Below are 12,500 nucleotides of genomic sequence, written 5' to 3'. Positions count from 1 at the left end.
CGGCACCACCGACCACAGCCGGCGGTTCAGACCAGGCGCACGGTGGCGCCCCCGCTGGCCGAACTGCGCTACGACCAGCCACCCAAGTGCGAGATCAGTGGCAAGGAGGCCATCTCGGCCCTGTCGCGCGCCAAGACCAAAGAGTGCCGGCAGCAGATCGCCGAGGTGTACTGCCGCCACAAGGAGGGAAAACTGATGCCCGAGAAGGTCACTCGCTACTGCCCTATAGAGGGTAAGAGCTAGTCTCTGTGTGTGTGTGTGTGTGTGTGTGTGTGTGTGTGTGTGCGCAGTGTTTCCGCTAGATTTTTTAACAGTGGCGGCACTAGAGGAAACACTGGTGTGTACGTGTGTGTGTGATCTATAGCCACTCAAGACTGACCAAGATGGCAGTTTGAACCAAATGAGAAGTTACAGAAGAGATGGATGAAAATAACCTATATCAAATACAAATGAAACAGACTACAGCAAAATGATAAGAAGAGGAATAGCAATGAAGGTAGCAACTCTCAGAGTTCCTGCGTCAGACTCAGGGGGAATGGCAGTGCTTCATTGTTTGCAGTGCTGTTTTGGTGCAGAGGACCGGTGTTTGGACGCAGCGTGGACTCTAGCATTAATAATGTGGGGAGTAATGATCATTTCTCTCGGAGATTAATAGCGCTCCTGCCCAGGCCTGCTTGTTCGTTTGTTTGTTCGTTCACTGGTCGGAAGTGGGGGAAGGGGGTTTAAGAGTTGCAAACGCAAACCACTACTTATAATTACACTCAGAGACAGGCAAGGAAATAAGGACCTGGGATTGCGTGCGGTGTTTTGATGACACATATAATTGCCTCACCGTTGTTTTCACCTGCCTCGCTCTTTTTCATCCTCTGCTCATTTATTTCTCTTTTCCCCAACTCTACCACTCTCTCTCTCTCTCTCTCTCTCTCTCTCTCTCTCTCTCTTTTTCTGTCTCCCTTCTTCAGTCGTGTACGGAAAACAGATTCATCTAATTAACTGGCCATCGATGCTCTGCACACTGATCAAGGCATGGTGGACACGTTTAAATGCACTGCTGACAGATCAGCTGCATGTTTCTCTCGTCTCCACCCCTCCCCCCCTGCCCCCCCCCCCCCCCCACACACACACACACACACACACACATACACAGACACACACACACACACACACACACACACACACACACACACACACACACACACACACACACACACACACACATTTCACACTCTCATACCTTCAAGCTCTCCACAATAGGTTCTGACAGATATGACAAGGCCTTCATCACTGAGACACAAGGATAGATGTAGCATGCGGTTAGTTTGCAGTGGGTGGCAGGTTGGCTTTGGGAGGTTTTGTGTGTGTGTGTGTGTTTGTGTGTGCGGGCATGTGTGTGTGTGTGTACACGTGTGCGCGTGCATGCATGTTCTTGAGACCGACATTGCATTAAAGGAAAAGGAATATGCTATTTCTGCATCCAATTTCCCGAAATGTAGAACCTTGCACGAATATGGAAATATATACTATATATATATATATATAGAGAGAGAGAGAGAGAGAGAGAGAAAGAGAGAGTGCATGTAATTACGCCATTGGCCACTGCTGAGTAGCAATCAGCATACCACGTTGGAGTGAGACAGAGCTCTCCGCTGTGCTGCCGTTGGCCCCCCACCCCACCCCACCCCACCCCACCCCAGCCGCTCAGCGAAGGAGAGGGATCACAGGGACAGAGTCTTGGAAAGCACGCACCGCAGTCAGATTAAAGGCCCAGGCACCCGGGGCAAACCAGGGCAAACCCCGGGCCACCCTCAGATCAGCACCGCTCCACAGGCCTGCTGGGGCTGGCTGGACGCACAGCCTTGCATGCGCAGCAAGGCAGGGGGAGGGAAAGAAACGTACACTTATTGCTGCTTACTGCTTTTATCCAAAGCGACTTAAAAGATAGTAGAAGGGGGTCACTTGCGCTTCAGCCTGGTTGGTGCTCACGGAACAAGACGCAGAAGTCAAAAGAGGAGACCCAAGGTTTAACTAGAACCAAGGAGCAGGAGCACACAACGCTTTAAGTGATTTTTAATTAGTGCAAACCGACTAACGTTTGGTCCTAGTTAGACCTCCTCTTTCGACTTACAAGATGTCGATATGTCATATGTCAAGGGCCAGTCTCCTCAGAGCAGCTTGGGGTGAAATGCCTTGCTCAAGGGCATGAAGGTGGCCCACAACTTGTCTGGCTACTGCATGCTAGCCCAGCTCCTTTAGCCACTACGCTACCACCGCTAACCCAGGTATAGAAAGAGATTGAGGATTAGCAAAGAGAGAGAGAGAGAGAGAGAAAGAGAGAGAGAGAGAGAGAGAGAGAGAGAGAGAGAGAGAGAGAGAGAGAGAGGAGTCAGGGGAGGGAGAACAGGGAGAGAGACGAAGGAGGGCAGCCATCTTAGCTGTTGAGCCAGAACCAAATTCAGGAGGCAGAGTGGAGGGGGGTTGAGGGGGGGCGTTAAAACAGAGGGCCATGGGGTCACCCCGCCCACCACTAGAGCCAGTCATCGCCCCCACGCTAGCGCCCGCAAAGCGCAAGCACCGCGGCGAGTGATTACAGGAGGAGCTCCCAGCAGGCCACGTCCACGTGCAGACGAGGGCTCCACTCGGCCCCCAGGACAAGGAGCGCAGCACGCACGTGAAGGGACGAGACAGGAGTTGGAGTTGCGGAGGGAAATGAGGGGGTTGGGGGGGGTTGAGGGGGCCGAGCCTCTGCCGGTAACGGCAGACCGGGCTGTGGGATTATAGTCATTTGAACGTGCGCCACCCGTCCCTTTGAGCCCGTCACGGTCTCGGTCTCGCCTCTGACGTCCAGGCCGTGGCCACTCACCGCGCGAGTAGTGCCCTGTGGTGTAATTGTACCCCGCGCCCCTCAAATTAGCCTGGCCCTGCCCAAACGCGAGAGCGGCTCGCGGGCCGCCGGCCCCGCCTGGCCCCGCCTGGCCTGGCCTGGCCTGGCCTGGCCTTCTTTAGGCGCGCTGGCAACAGACAGCAGGCTGGCACGCGGCGCCCGGGCAACAGAGACGGAGACGGACCGGACGTGGAGTGTTTCTGCTGCACTGCACATTTAGGGAAAGAGAGAGAGGGAGAGAGAGAGAGAGAGAGAGAGAGAGAGAGAGAGAGAGAGAGGACCCATGCATACAGGGGCGGGGGAAGGGGGGCATTTGTGGCATGCCACATTAGGGTGTGTGTGTGTGTGTGTGTGTGTGTCTCTGTATGTGTGTGTCTCTGTGTGCGTGTGTGTGTTTATTGGTATGTGTGTCTGCGTGCTCGTGTCTGTGTGTGTCTGTGTGCACGTCCATGTATGTGTGTATGCATGCATGTTGTTGACACTTCCAACTGAAGCCTTATCAGGCTGCCGCAGCAGCAGGTGATGCTGCCTGGAAGAGAAGAAAGGGGTCATGGGGAGCATACGGGTTGAAGGCCTCTAGTAGCACATCTCTGGTTTCTCCTGACTTAATCATGCTCTCTCTCTCTCTCTCTGTGTGTGTGTGTGTGTGTGTGTGTGTGTGTGTGTGTGTGTGTGTATTTCTGTAACTCGGGCAAGACCAAGGTCATTGACTCACATGCCATGGAGTACAAGCTCTGGTGGAATGTCCTCTCAGCATCGCAGCTCGTCTTGGATAAAAATATCTTGCAAATGACCACTTGCTTCTGTTTCTCTGTGTGTGTGTGTGTGTGTGTGTGTGTATCCAGGCAAGGCCAACGTGAACGTGCAGTGGGATGAGGACTCGGTGGAGAGCGCCCCAGCCGTGCCCGTTCGCATCGCCTTCATGCTGGTGGTCCACGGTCGCGCCACGCGCCAGGTCCAGCGCCTCTTCAAGGCCATCTACCACACCTCGCACTTCTACTACATCCACGTGGACATGGTAGGACCACAGTCACCCCATGCCACCCCATGCCACACGCTACGCCACGCCATGCCACGCCACGCTCCTCTCAGTGTAAAGAACAGGCTGTGCTTTATTGACAATATATAACGGCTATACAGCCGCAATACAGAAATATGATGGAATAGAGTTTATCACTTAGCATGCAATGAATTACTCCACTAGCAAGAATAGAAGAGCTCTACACACACACACACACAGAGACACACACACACACACACACAGACACACTCCACACACACACACACACTCCACACACACACACACACACACACACACACCTCATACATATCCCCACACATCCATTCATTCAGCCCTCTAATCATGTCTGGCCTGCTCAGAGCCACCCAGCACCTGACACAGTCCCCAGTTAAGCCCTGGCCACTCCGAGACCACACACACATACACACACACACACACACACACACACACACACACACACGCACACACAGAGAGAGAGAGAGAAAGAGAGAGAGAGAGAGAAGTAGAATCAAACAGAATTACTAGACACACACACTGCCTGATTCCCACATGACTATAGCCCAGTCACTCAGTACAATAGGGTTGCACATGCCAGACTTTAGGTTGTCCTTTCGTTTCAGACATACCAGCTATATTTGTGAACACTGTCATTCTTGGTGGTATTCTGGTATTCTTGTGCAGCCTTTCCCCCAGATGTTTTGACTATGTGATTAAGAACATGATGTTGTTTATAATTAGATAAAAGAGTCCTTGTCATTACAAGTGGTAGAACCAGCAAGGGCATGTGTGTTGTGTCTTTAATAGGTAGAACATACTTCAGAACTATTACAGTGGCAGTGGCTCTCTCCACTGCTGGTCCTTGACAACACACACACACACACACACACACACACACACACACACCTACCTCTACAGCTAAGGAGAAGTAATAGGTTTTAGAATTTGCCATGGGTTCTTGACATTGCTACAAGGAACCTATTTGACCCAGGCAATCCATTGCTGGCTGCGTCATAATTCAGAATGACAATAAAAACCAATGGCAACAAACTGTTATCTTGTTCAAAGTAGACGAGTAAGCCAGATAAGGCAGCTTTCTAAAGGCCTCTAGTCTCTATCTGAATGTAAACTCTGAGACTATACACGTGTCTTTGACAAATAGACTTTGGGCTCTAATTTCATTGACAGACAACGAGCAAAGTCAGTTTCATTTCATTTCATTTCGTTTATGCATTTAGCAGGCGCTTTTATCCAAAGCGACTTATAAAATGAAAAATAACATTCAAGTTACAGTTATACTGCATAAGGCGTGTTCCAACTCTGACCCGCCCTTGTTTACACTAAGGATCCTTCTCATGGTATTAAATTAGCACAAGTATTTTGCCAAGTGATTAAATCAGCTTGAAATACTTTGCTGGCTGCTTTGCTCATTGCTCGTTGCCCATCAGTGAAAATGTAGACCTCCATAAATGTCCCATCTGGCCCAATGTAAGCTGACCAGTAAGCTGACCACACAGTAGCAGCCCTCTAACAGGAAGTCATAACGCTATTTGGAGTCCTACTTCTCCTCATCTCCTTCCTCTTTTACGTCTCATTTCTTTTTTGAAAAATTCTGTCGATAGGGAGAGATATTCCCCTCTTAAAAAAAACCCCCCGAGGAGTCCACCTTGATTACTGATTCCTCTGTGTGTGTGTGTGTGTGTGTGTGTGTGTGTCTGTGTGTGTGTGTCTGTGTGTGTGTGTGTCTGTGTGTGTGTGTGTGTGTAAGTCACGTGCGTTTTTGTCATTTGTGTGACTGTGGTTGCTGCACCACTGAAATGTCCCCACTGGGGATATATAAAGCGCTCTCTCTGTGTATCTGAGTATCTGTCCATCTATCTGATGTGGGGGCTCTCCGGCTCTGAGCCGTTGTGGGCTTTCCCCGCTGTTTCGCTCAATGTCAGTCCCAGCCACATGAAGTCGGCTCTCCCTAGCTAGATTAAATGGGAGCTCTGCTACAGAAGGGAATAAAAAAGCTCTGAACCCTTTTGACAGCGCTCCTGCGACTGGTGTTTTGCTGCTACTGTGTGTGTGTGTGTGAGTGAAGTAAAATGTATGTTCATGTCTGTGTGTGTGCAAGCAGAGTGTGTGTGTGTGTGTGTGTGTACGCGTGGGTGTATTAGTGTGCAAGTTTGTAATGTGCAAGTCTTGAAGACAGATGAAGACAGATTTGTGTGTCAAAGACCGTTTCCAGGCTGAGTTGTGTGTGTGTCTATGTGTATGTGTGTGTGTTCCTGCGCTTGGCCCATTTGCATGGGCAAGCTGTCAGGGTGTTTGTAAGCCGGTGTGTGTGTGTGTTTTGTTTGGGCGCAGTGGCCCTGTGCCTGGCTGCATGTTTGCCTGCATCTACTTGTGTGTGTGTGTGTGTGTGTGTGTGTGTGTGTGTGTGGACTTCTGCTGGGGGACTTTGTAGTGTTTCTGCCCTCGCCCTATCTATTAGCGCACACACACGCTCATGCAGGAAGTAGAATAAGTAACGAGGGAACCATAGGCGTAGGATGGATGCGCAGAGAGAAGAGAAGGGAGAGGAAGAGATAAACAGAACATGGGGTAGAGAAGCGAGAGGAGAGAAGGGAGAGGAACAGACAGGAAATGAAAAGAGATGATAGGAGAGGAAGAGAGAGATAAAGAGAGTTGTGTGTGTGTGTGTGTGTGTGTGTGTGTGTGTGTGTGTGTGTGTGTGTGTGTGTATGTGTGTGCGTGCATGCATGTGCGTACGTATGTGTGTCTGTATGTGTAACTCAGTGAGGGAGCATCTCCTCTGGATAGCCTTGCTTTATTTCATACATTTCTTTCTCACTGTCTTCCTTTCTTTCTCTTTCTTTGATTCTTTCTTTCTCTCTTTCTTTCTTTCTTTCTTATTTCCTTTCATTTGTTTGTTTTTGTTCTTTTTTTCCTCAATCCCAGAACAAAAGCCCACATCACAGCTGAATACACACACACACGCACACACTCACACACACTGAATATTCCTGTCAAACATGTACTTTATGTACACCTCCAGGAATGGACCACATAATCTTTTTCTTCAAAGGAAAAGATCATGGTATGCAAGTGTGCTGTCTTGTAATTTTGAAAGAGAGTGATAAATGTGCCCTTTTCCATCATTCCATCTGCAGGGAGGGAGGGACAGCCTCATGCCTTTCTTTTCTTCCCCTTCTTCTTCTCTGTGTCCCCCTCTCTTTCTTCTCCCTGTCTCTGTCTCACTGTTTTGTAGTTAAGTGTTCAATGGTGGGGGAGGGGAGAGGCTAAGTGTTCCAAATGGGCCCTCACTCACACATACACACACACACAAACACACACATACACACACACAAACACACACATACACACACACGCACGCATACACACACACACAAACACACACATATGCACACACACAGAGAGAGACATACAAAAAGAAGTTGTGCAACATACGGAGCAGGAGAATAAAAGCCTCCTGACATGCCCTGAATGCGGAATGCACCGTATGTGTGATTGTGTGTGTGTGTGTGTGTGTGTGTGTGTGTCTGTGTGTGTGTCTGTATGTATCTGTGTGTGTGTATGTCTATGTGAGAGAGTGTGTGTGTGTGTTTCTCTGTGTGTGTGTGTGTCTATGTGTGAGAGTGTGTGTGTGTGTGTTTCTCTGTGTGTGTGTGTTTGACAGCACAGGTGCACCACCTCATCCTCCTGCTCTTGCAGATGTTCTGTACCTAAGGAAAAACAGGAACCACAGGAAAGCACAGAGCAGGTGGTAGAGGTGGTGTGTGTGTGTGTGTGTGTGTGTGTGTGTGTGTGTGTGTGTGCGTGTGTGTGTGTGTGTGTGTGTGTGTGTGTGTGTGCGTGTGTGTGGGTGGGTGGATGGGGAAGGTATTGGTGGCTTCAGAGAGCGTAACCTGTGTAAACAGTATTTTGGGTATTTTAGTGATTTGACACCTCCCTCAAACCTTTCACACATTCATCAATTCTTTTAACGACAAAATTGTGATGACAGAAGCTTTTTGGAACAGTGAGGGTTTTAAATGGCAGCTAACGTCCTAATGGAGGCCTGTGAGGACAGGTGCCAGTCGTTTAGGTATCTGCCATTAAAAACGTAGCCCAGGGAAATGAAAATAAATCGCTGACACGCTATGTTGTCTGCGCTTCATTTGAGCGCAGAGTGATTCAGTGCCTCAGTAGGAAAGGGGTGGTGATGGGGGTTTTTGTTGGCCACAAAAGAAGAAAGTCCATCATTATGAGCTCCCATAACAAAGGAATATGACGGGCGTTTGCTTACACAAAGCTTCATGCGTGTCATTTTATCTGTGGGAAATTGCAGAACTGTGGTCTACAATTTCAACCTTAAAGCTGTAGCTGCAACACAATTATATTATATTATATTATATTATATTATATTGTATTATATTGTATTATATTATATGCTATGATATGATATGATATGATATGATATGATATGATATTAATGCAGCATTCGTGCTACACTGGTGAAAAAGAGGCATGATAAAAACAGGCTAACTCAAGGTTATGAGCATGATTTACAATCAAAGGCCCATCCACGCTTCATTCTCCCCTGTAATTAAAGACGAGGAGATTTCGTCTGCTTGTCTGTGCAGAGGAACCACTTTCATAACCTCCTCCCAGTCACGTGATAGGTAGGTGTCCGGCACTCCCCTGGAGAGTACCTGAGGAGCGAATGAGGATAGCAATATCACACCCAGGATGTGCCTTGTGTTATTACAGCCCACAAAACAAACACGCACCTCTGAACCATCAGGGACTGCCCAGATTAGCTGGTATCATTCAAGTGTGTGGGGTGGATATCGGATTGATAAAATTAATATTGAGTGAAATGTGGTGTAAGGCCGCAGCTAGAGAATAAGCAGTGACACAGCTTGAGAATTCATTCCTTTAATAAACGCCAGCCACCAAATCATTGTCATCATTTCTGTGCAACTCCTGCCACTTGCACAAACAAAGGAGTAAAATAACTTCATTTTGTCAGCTTTTAGTCTCTCTCTCTCGCTTTAGTCTCTCTCTCATTCTCTCTCTCCCACACGCACGCACGCATGCACACACATACACACATGGTTATAGGAAATGATTAAAGTTCAGACAGGAAGCTGATGCTGCTGATTGGTTTTGGCTGTTTGATCCAGTCAATTTCTGCTACACCGCCTATGCCACTTGTTTTAACTGTGCATGTTAATGCAGTTAGATACATGCAGAATCTTTACACAATTAGGAACTCTACGAAACAGCTGGAGAAGGCACTCCCTTTATAAAAGACAGCCACCAATCACCAATCTCCCCTTTTCACTGCTACTTTACACTATCAATGTAAAAGAACTTATCTCTCTATACAGGGTAGTGGTCTCATTCTCTCTCCCACTGTATAGTGTGCACTGTCTATATTGATTGTCTTTTGTGTTAAACGTCTAAACACACACACACACTGCACCCTGTTACACTCTCACCCTCTCTCTCTCTGTCCTCCCCAGAGGTCCAACTACCTGCACAGAGAGATGCTGGCGCTGGCCGCCCAGTACCCCAACGTGCGCGTGACCACCTGGCGCATGTCCACCATCTGGGGGGGCGCCAGCCTGCTCAGCATGTACCTGCAGGCCATGGCTGACCTGCTGGCCATGAAGGACTGGGCCTGGGACTTCTTCATCAACCTCAGCGCTGCCGACTACCCCATCAGGTCAGACACACACGCAAGCACGCGCGCACACACACACGCACATGCACACATACACACACCGACTCACACACATACACACACACAGACACGCACTCACACAATCACACATCTACACACACATATTCTTGGGAGGGATGCTAGTGTCGCTTACACGGTGCAATAGTTCACACACACACACCACACGCAGATGTTAGTGCTGCTAACGTGGTACAGTAGTTTACTCTCTATAGTATAGAGCAATTCTTTTGAGGTTCACCTCCAGTTACATCAATTTGATTTTGTATTCATCTGCTTGTGTGCTAGAGACATGGTGAGACATGGTGGAATGATGCTGGAACAAATGGTCACTTAATGTAAATAAACATAAATTAATAAAAATGTCCTTGAGTGTCCATCCATTCGTATGATTAAGACTAATGTCAGACCTCTCAAGTGTCACGCATTGAGCATGACAGTCACTCATTTCAGTCTTTTGTCACGCTCTCCCGCCACACATTGTATTTCTGGAGTTGAGCCTGCCACTTTATCAGCCAATCAAAAATAACGAGAGGGGCTACACAATAGCCAATCAGAAAATCGCGTATCCTGGAATTGTTGAACGTGAATTATTGAACGTGAACCTGTTACCTACTTCTTCCAAGTTTCATTCACCTTGAAGCTTCGAGCATCAGTTCATGGTTTCAGCACAGAGTAAGTCATCTTTTAATGTTACAACAAATCCACAACTCGTTTGGCACAAACAATGACAATGTGACTGCTGCTAGAGAATGTTTCCCAGATAATTAGCATCAGTTGTTCATGACTGTCTGTAACTTAGCCAACAGTTTCACAGCCTGCATTGACAACACTTGCTCAGAACAAGTAGCCTATGCCTAGTCATATCCTACTTTCGTTCACACGATGACTGAAATATTGTCATTCTAAACATTCTAAACATCTCTCTCTCCAAATAGGCTTAGTAATTTTATTAGCACTAAACAAATTAAAGTGTATTGTATTGTTATAGGTCACTTTTAAAATCATGTCATATTATATAATTATATCCTGGCCATGGATGCATCAATCATTGCATCTGTATTAAAAAATGTCGGGTAAAAAGCAATTAAGCATCCTCTCATTCACCCTGAGAGGAAAGTCCCCTAAAAGGTCCAGGTTAGTGGATGCTCAGAGGTGGTGAAAAGGCCCATTATTGAATTGTCAGTGTCATGTGTCAAATCTTTTCTTTTACAAATCTGAGCAATTATAAATTAGACTTTTGCCCCATTTTGACTTAGGAGGGCATTTATCCTACATACTGTAGCCAATAATCAAATGCCTGCTCTCTTTTGGAAAGCTGAGACACTGTTGGAAAACAATTAGAATAATTGTGTGATGTACTGACACAAAGTTACAAAGGCTAGATTATTCTTTTTTTGTTCTACCGGATAACAAGCATCTTTGATTAACCACATTTCAGCCCTCTAGGTCTTGACTTGATATGACTTGAGTCCTAGCATTAGGTCTTGCATTCTGTGTGCAAAAGTAGATCAATATAGAATGACAACATGAGTACTTTAGACCATTATTTGCCAAGATATGCTCATGCATTTTGTAAAATGCCCTATGAAAACTCCCCATAGGACTTTGGGTTATCCAAAATGCATACTGGCAATCAAATGCTTACTGCATATGAACCCCACATAAGCATAATATTGGCCTCAAATGAAAGGTAATACTCTGAAGTTTCATGCTTGCATTTGGATTGTAGGCTACTTCAGGGCTGTGAGCGGCGGACGAATTGACCTCTGTTACACTGGAACATCTGAAGACATATTAATAACAGCAGCTAAAACTTGTAGTATTATTAATGAAACACCCCCATTCTCACAACCCGTCTGAACAGCCACCCCTTTAACCCTCGGACGGGGAGGGGGGGATGTCACTTTTGCCTGTCCTCAAAACTTGAGAGCCCTGTAATGTTTAGCTCTTCATCATTTTTATTATTCAGAATAATTGTCTTAATCATGACATAGATGTTCATTAGTAAGCTATTATACTGTAGATAGTGTTATGACATAAGGTCGTGCCACTATATTGGTCAATGATATGTAAACATAAATGTATGCTATCTATTTGTGTGCTAGCATGCTTGCATAGCATTAGCTTTAAAGTTTCAGGATTGTTGAATTGGCTTGTGGTGCTGTTTCTCGTTGCTGGTTTGGTGTTGTGGTCGTTTGATAAGGTTAACGATGTTTTAAGAGTCAGAGACAAGAACATTCAAAGATCATTTCTCACCCTGAGGTGCACACAGACACACATGTGAGCCCACACTAGGGCTTTATCTGCTGGGTGATCGCTTTGTTTTTCATCGATTCCACTAAATTGCTGCATGGTGCTTTATTCCTCCTTCCTTTCCGAGAGGATTGACAAACCCAGGCCATCAGTCATTTAGCCAATTCAGTTGACCACCGCCCGGCGCTGAGACACCAGAGCCAAATGGATTTAATCCGCATAAGACCTGACTTACTTCAGGAGGGAACACGGTTAATTGATCCCAGAACAATTGATGTTGGTTGTAATGTCAAGTCAATTGAGATCTCACAGGCTGACTGTAAGGAAAAGCATCCAATAAGATTGAGTGTCCACGGTCGATGAAAAGAAAACTTCATGTTCAACTTGTTGTGTGTGTGCGCGCGTGAGTTTTGCAAATTTTTTCTTGTGTCCACCAGAGAAGCATTCAAAATAAACTGAAATTATTATTTACAAACTTGATTTATCTGATATTTTAGAACACAACACAGATGTTCAGTGCATTAGAGAGGATCTAGCTTGTTGTGATTTTGTGGGTGAAGATAACGTCAGACTGAAACTTTCACCCCATGCTAGATGTGCCATGTAAATAA

At 46.7% G+C, this 12,500-nt stretch overlaps 1 protein-coding gene across 1 annotated transcript in view; it reads left to right on the top strand.

Annotated features, from left to right (window-relative positions):
* Nucleotides 1-12,500, top strand: part of xylt1 (xylosyltransferase I) — a 75,694-nt gene that overhangs the window by 34,016 nt on the left and 29,178 nt on the right. The window contains exons 2-4 of the mRNA XM_042087425.1: nt 1-232; nt 3,727-3,899; nt 9,416-9,618. The exon at nt 1-232 is cut by the window's left edge and continues 417 nt beyond it. Coding sequence (XP_041943359.1) covers nt 1-232; nt 3,727-3,899; nt 9,416-9,618 — 608 coding nt within the window. The remainder of the gene's footprint in view (nt 233-3,726; nt 3,900-9,415; nt 9,619-12,500) is intronic.

Source organism: Alosa sapidissima, chromosome 3, assembly GCF_018492685.1.
Source record: "Alosa sapidissima isolate fAloSap1 chromosome 3, fAloSap1.pri, whole genome shotgun sequence".
In the NCBI taxonomy this organism is placed as follows: domain Eukaryota; kingdom Metazoa; phylum Chordata; class Actinopteri; order Clupeiformes; family Clupeidae; genus Alosa; species Alosa sapidissima.
This window is presented reverse-complemented; position numbering and strand designations above follow the sequence as displayed.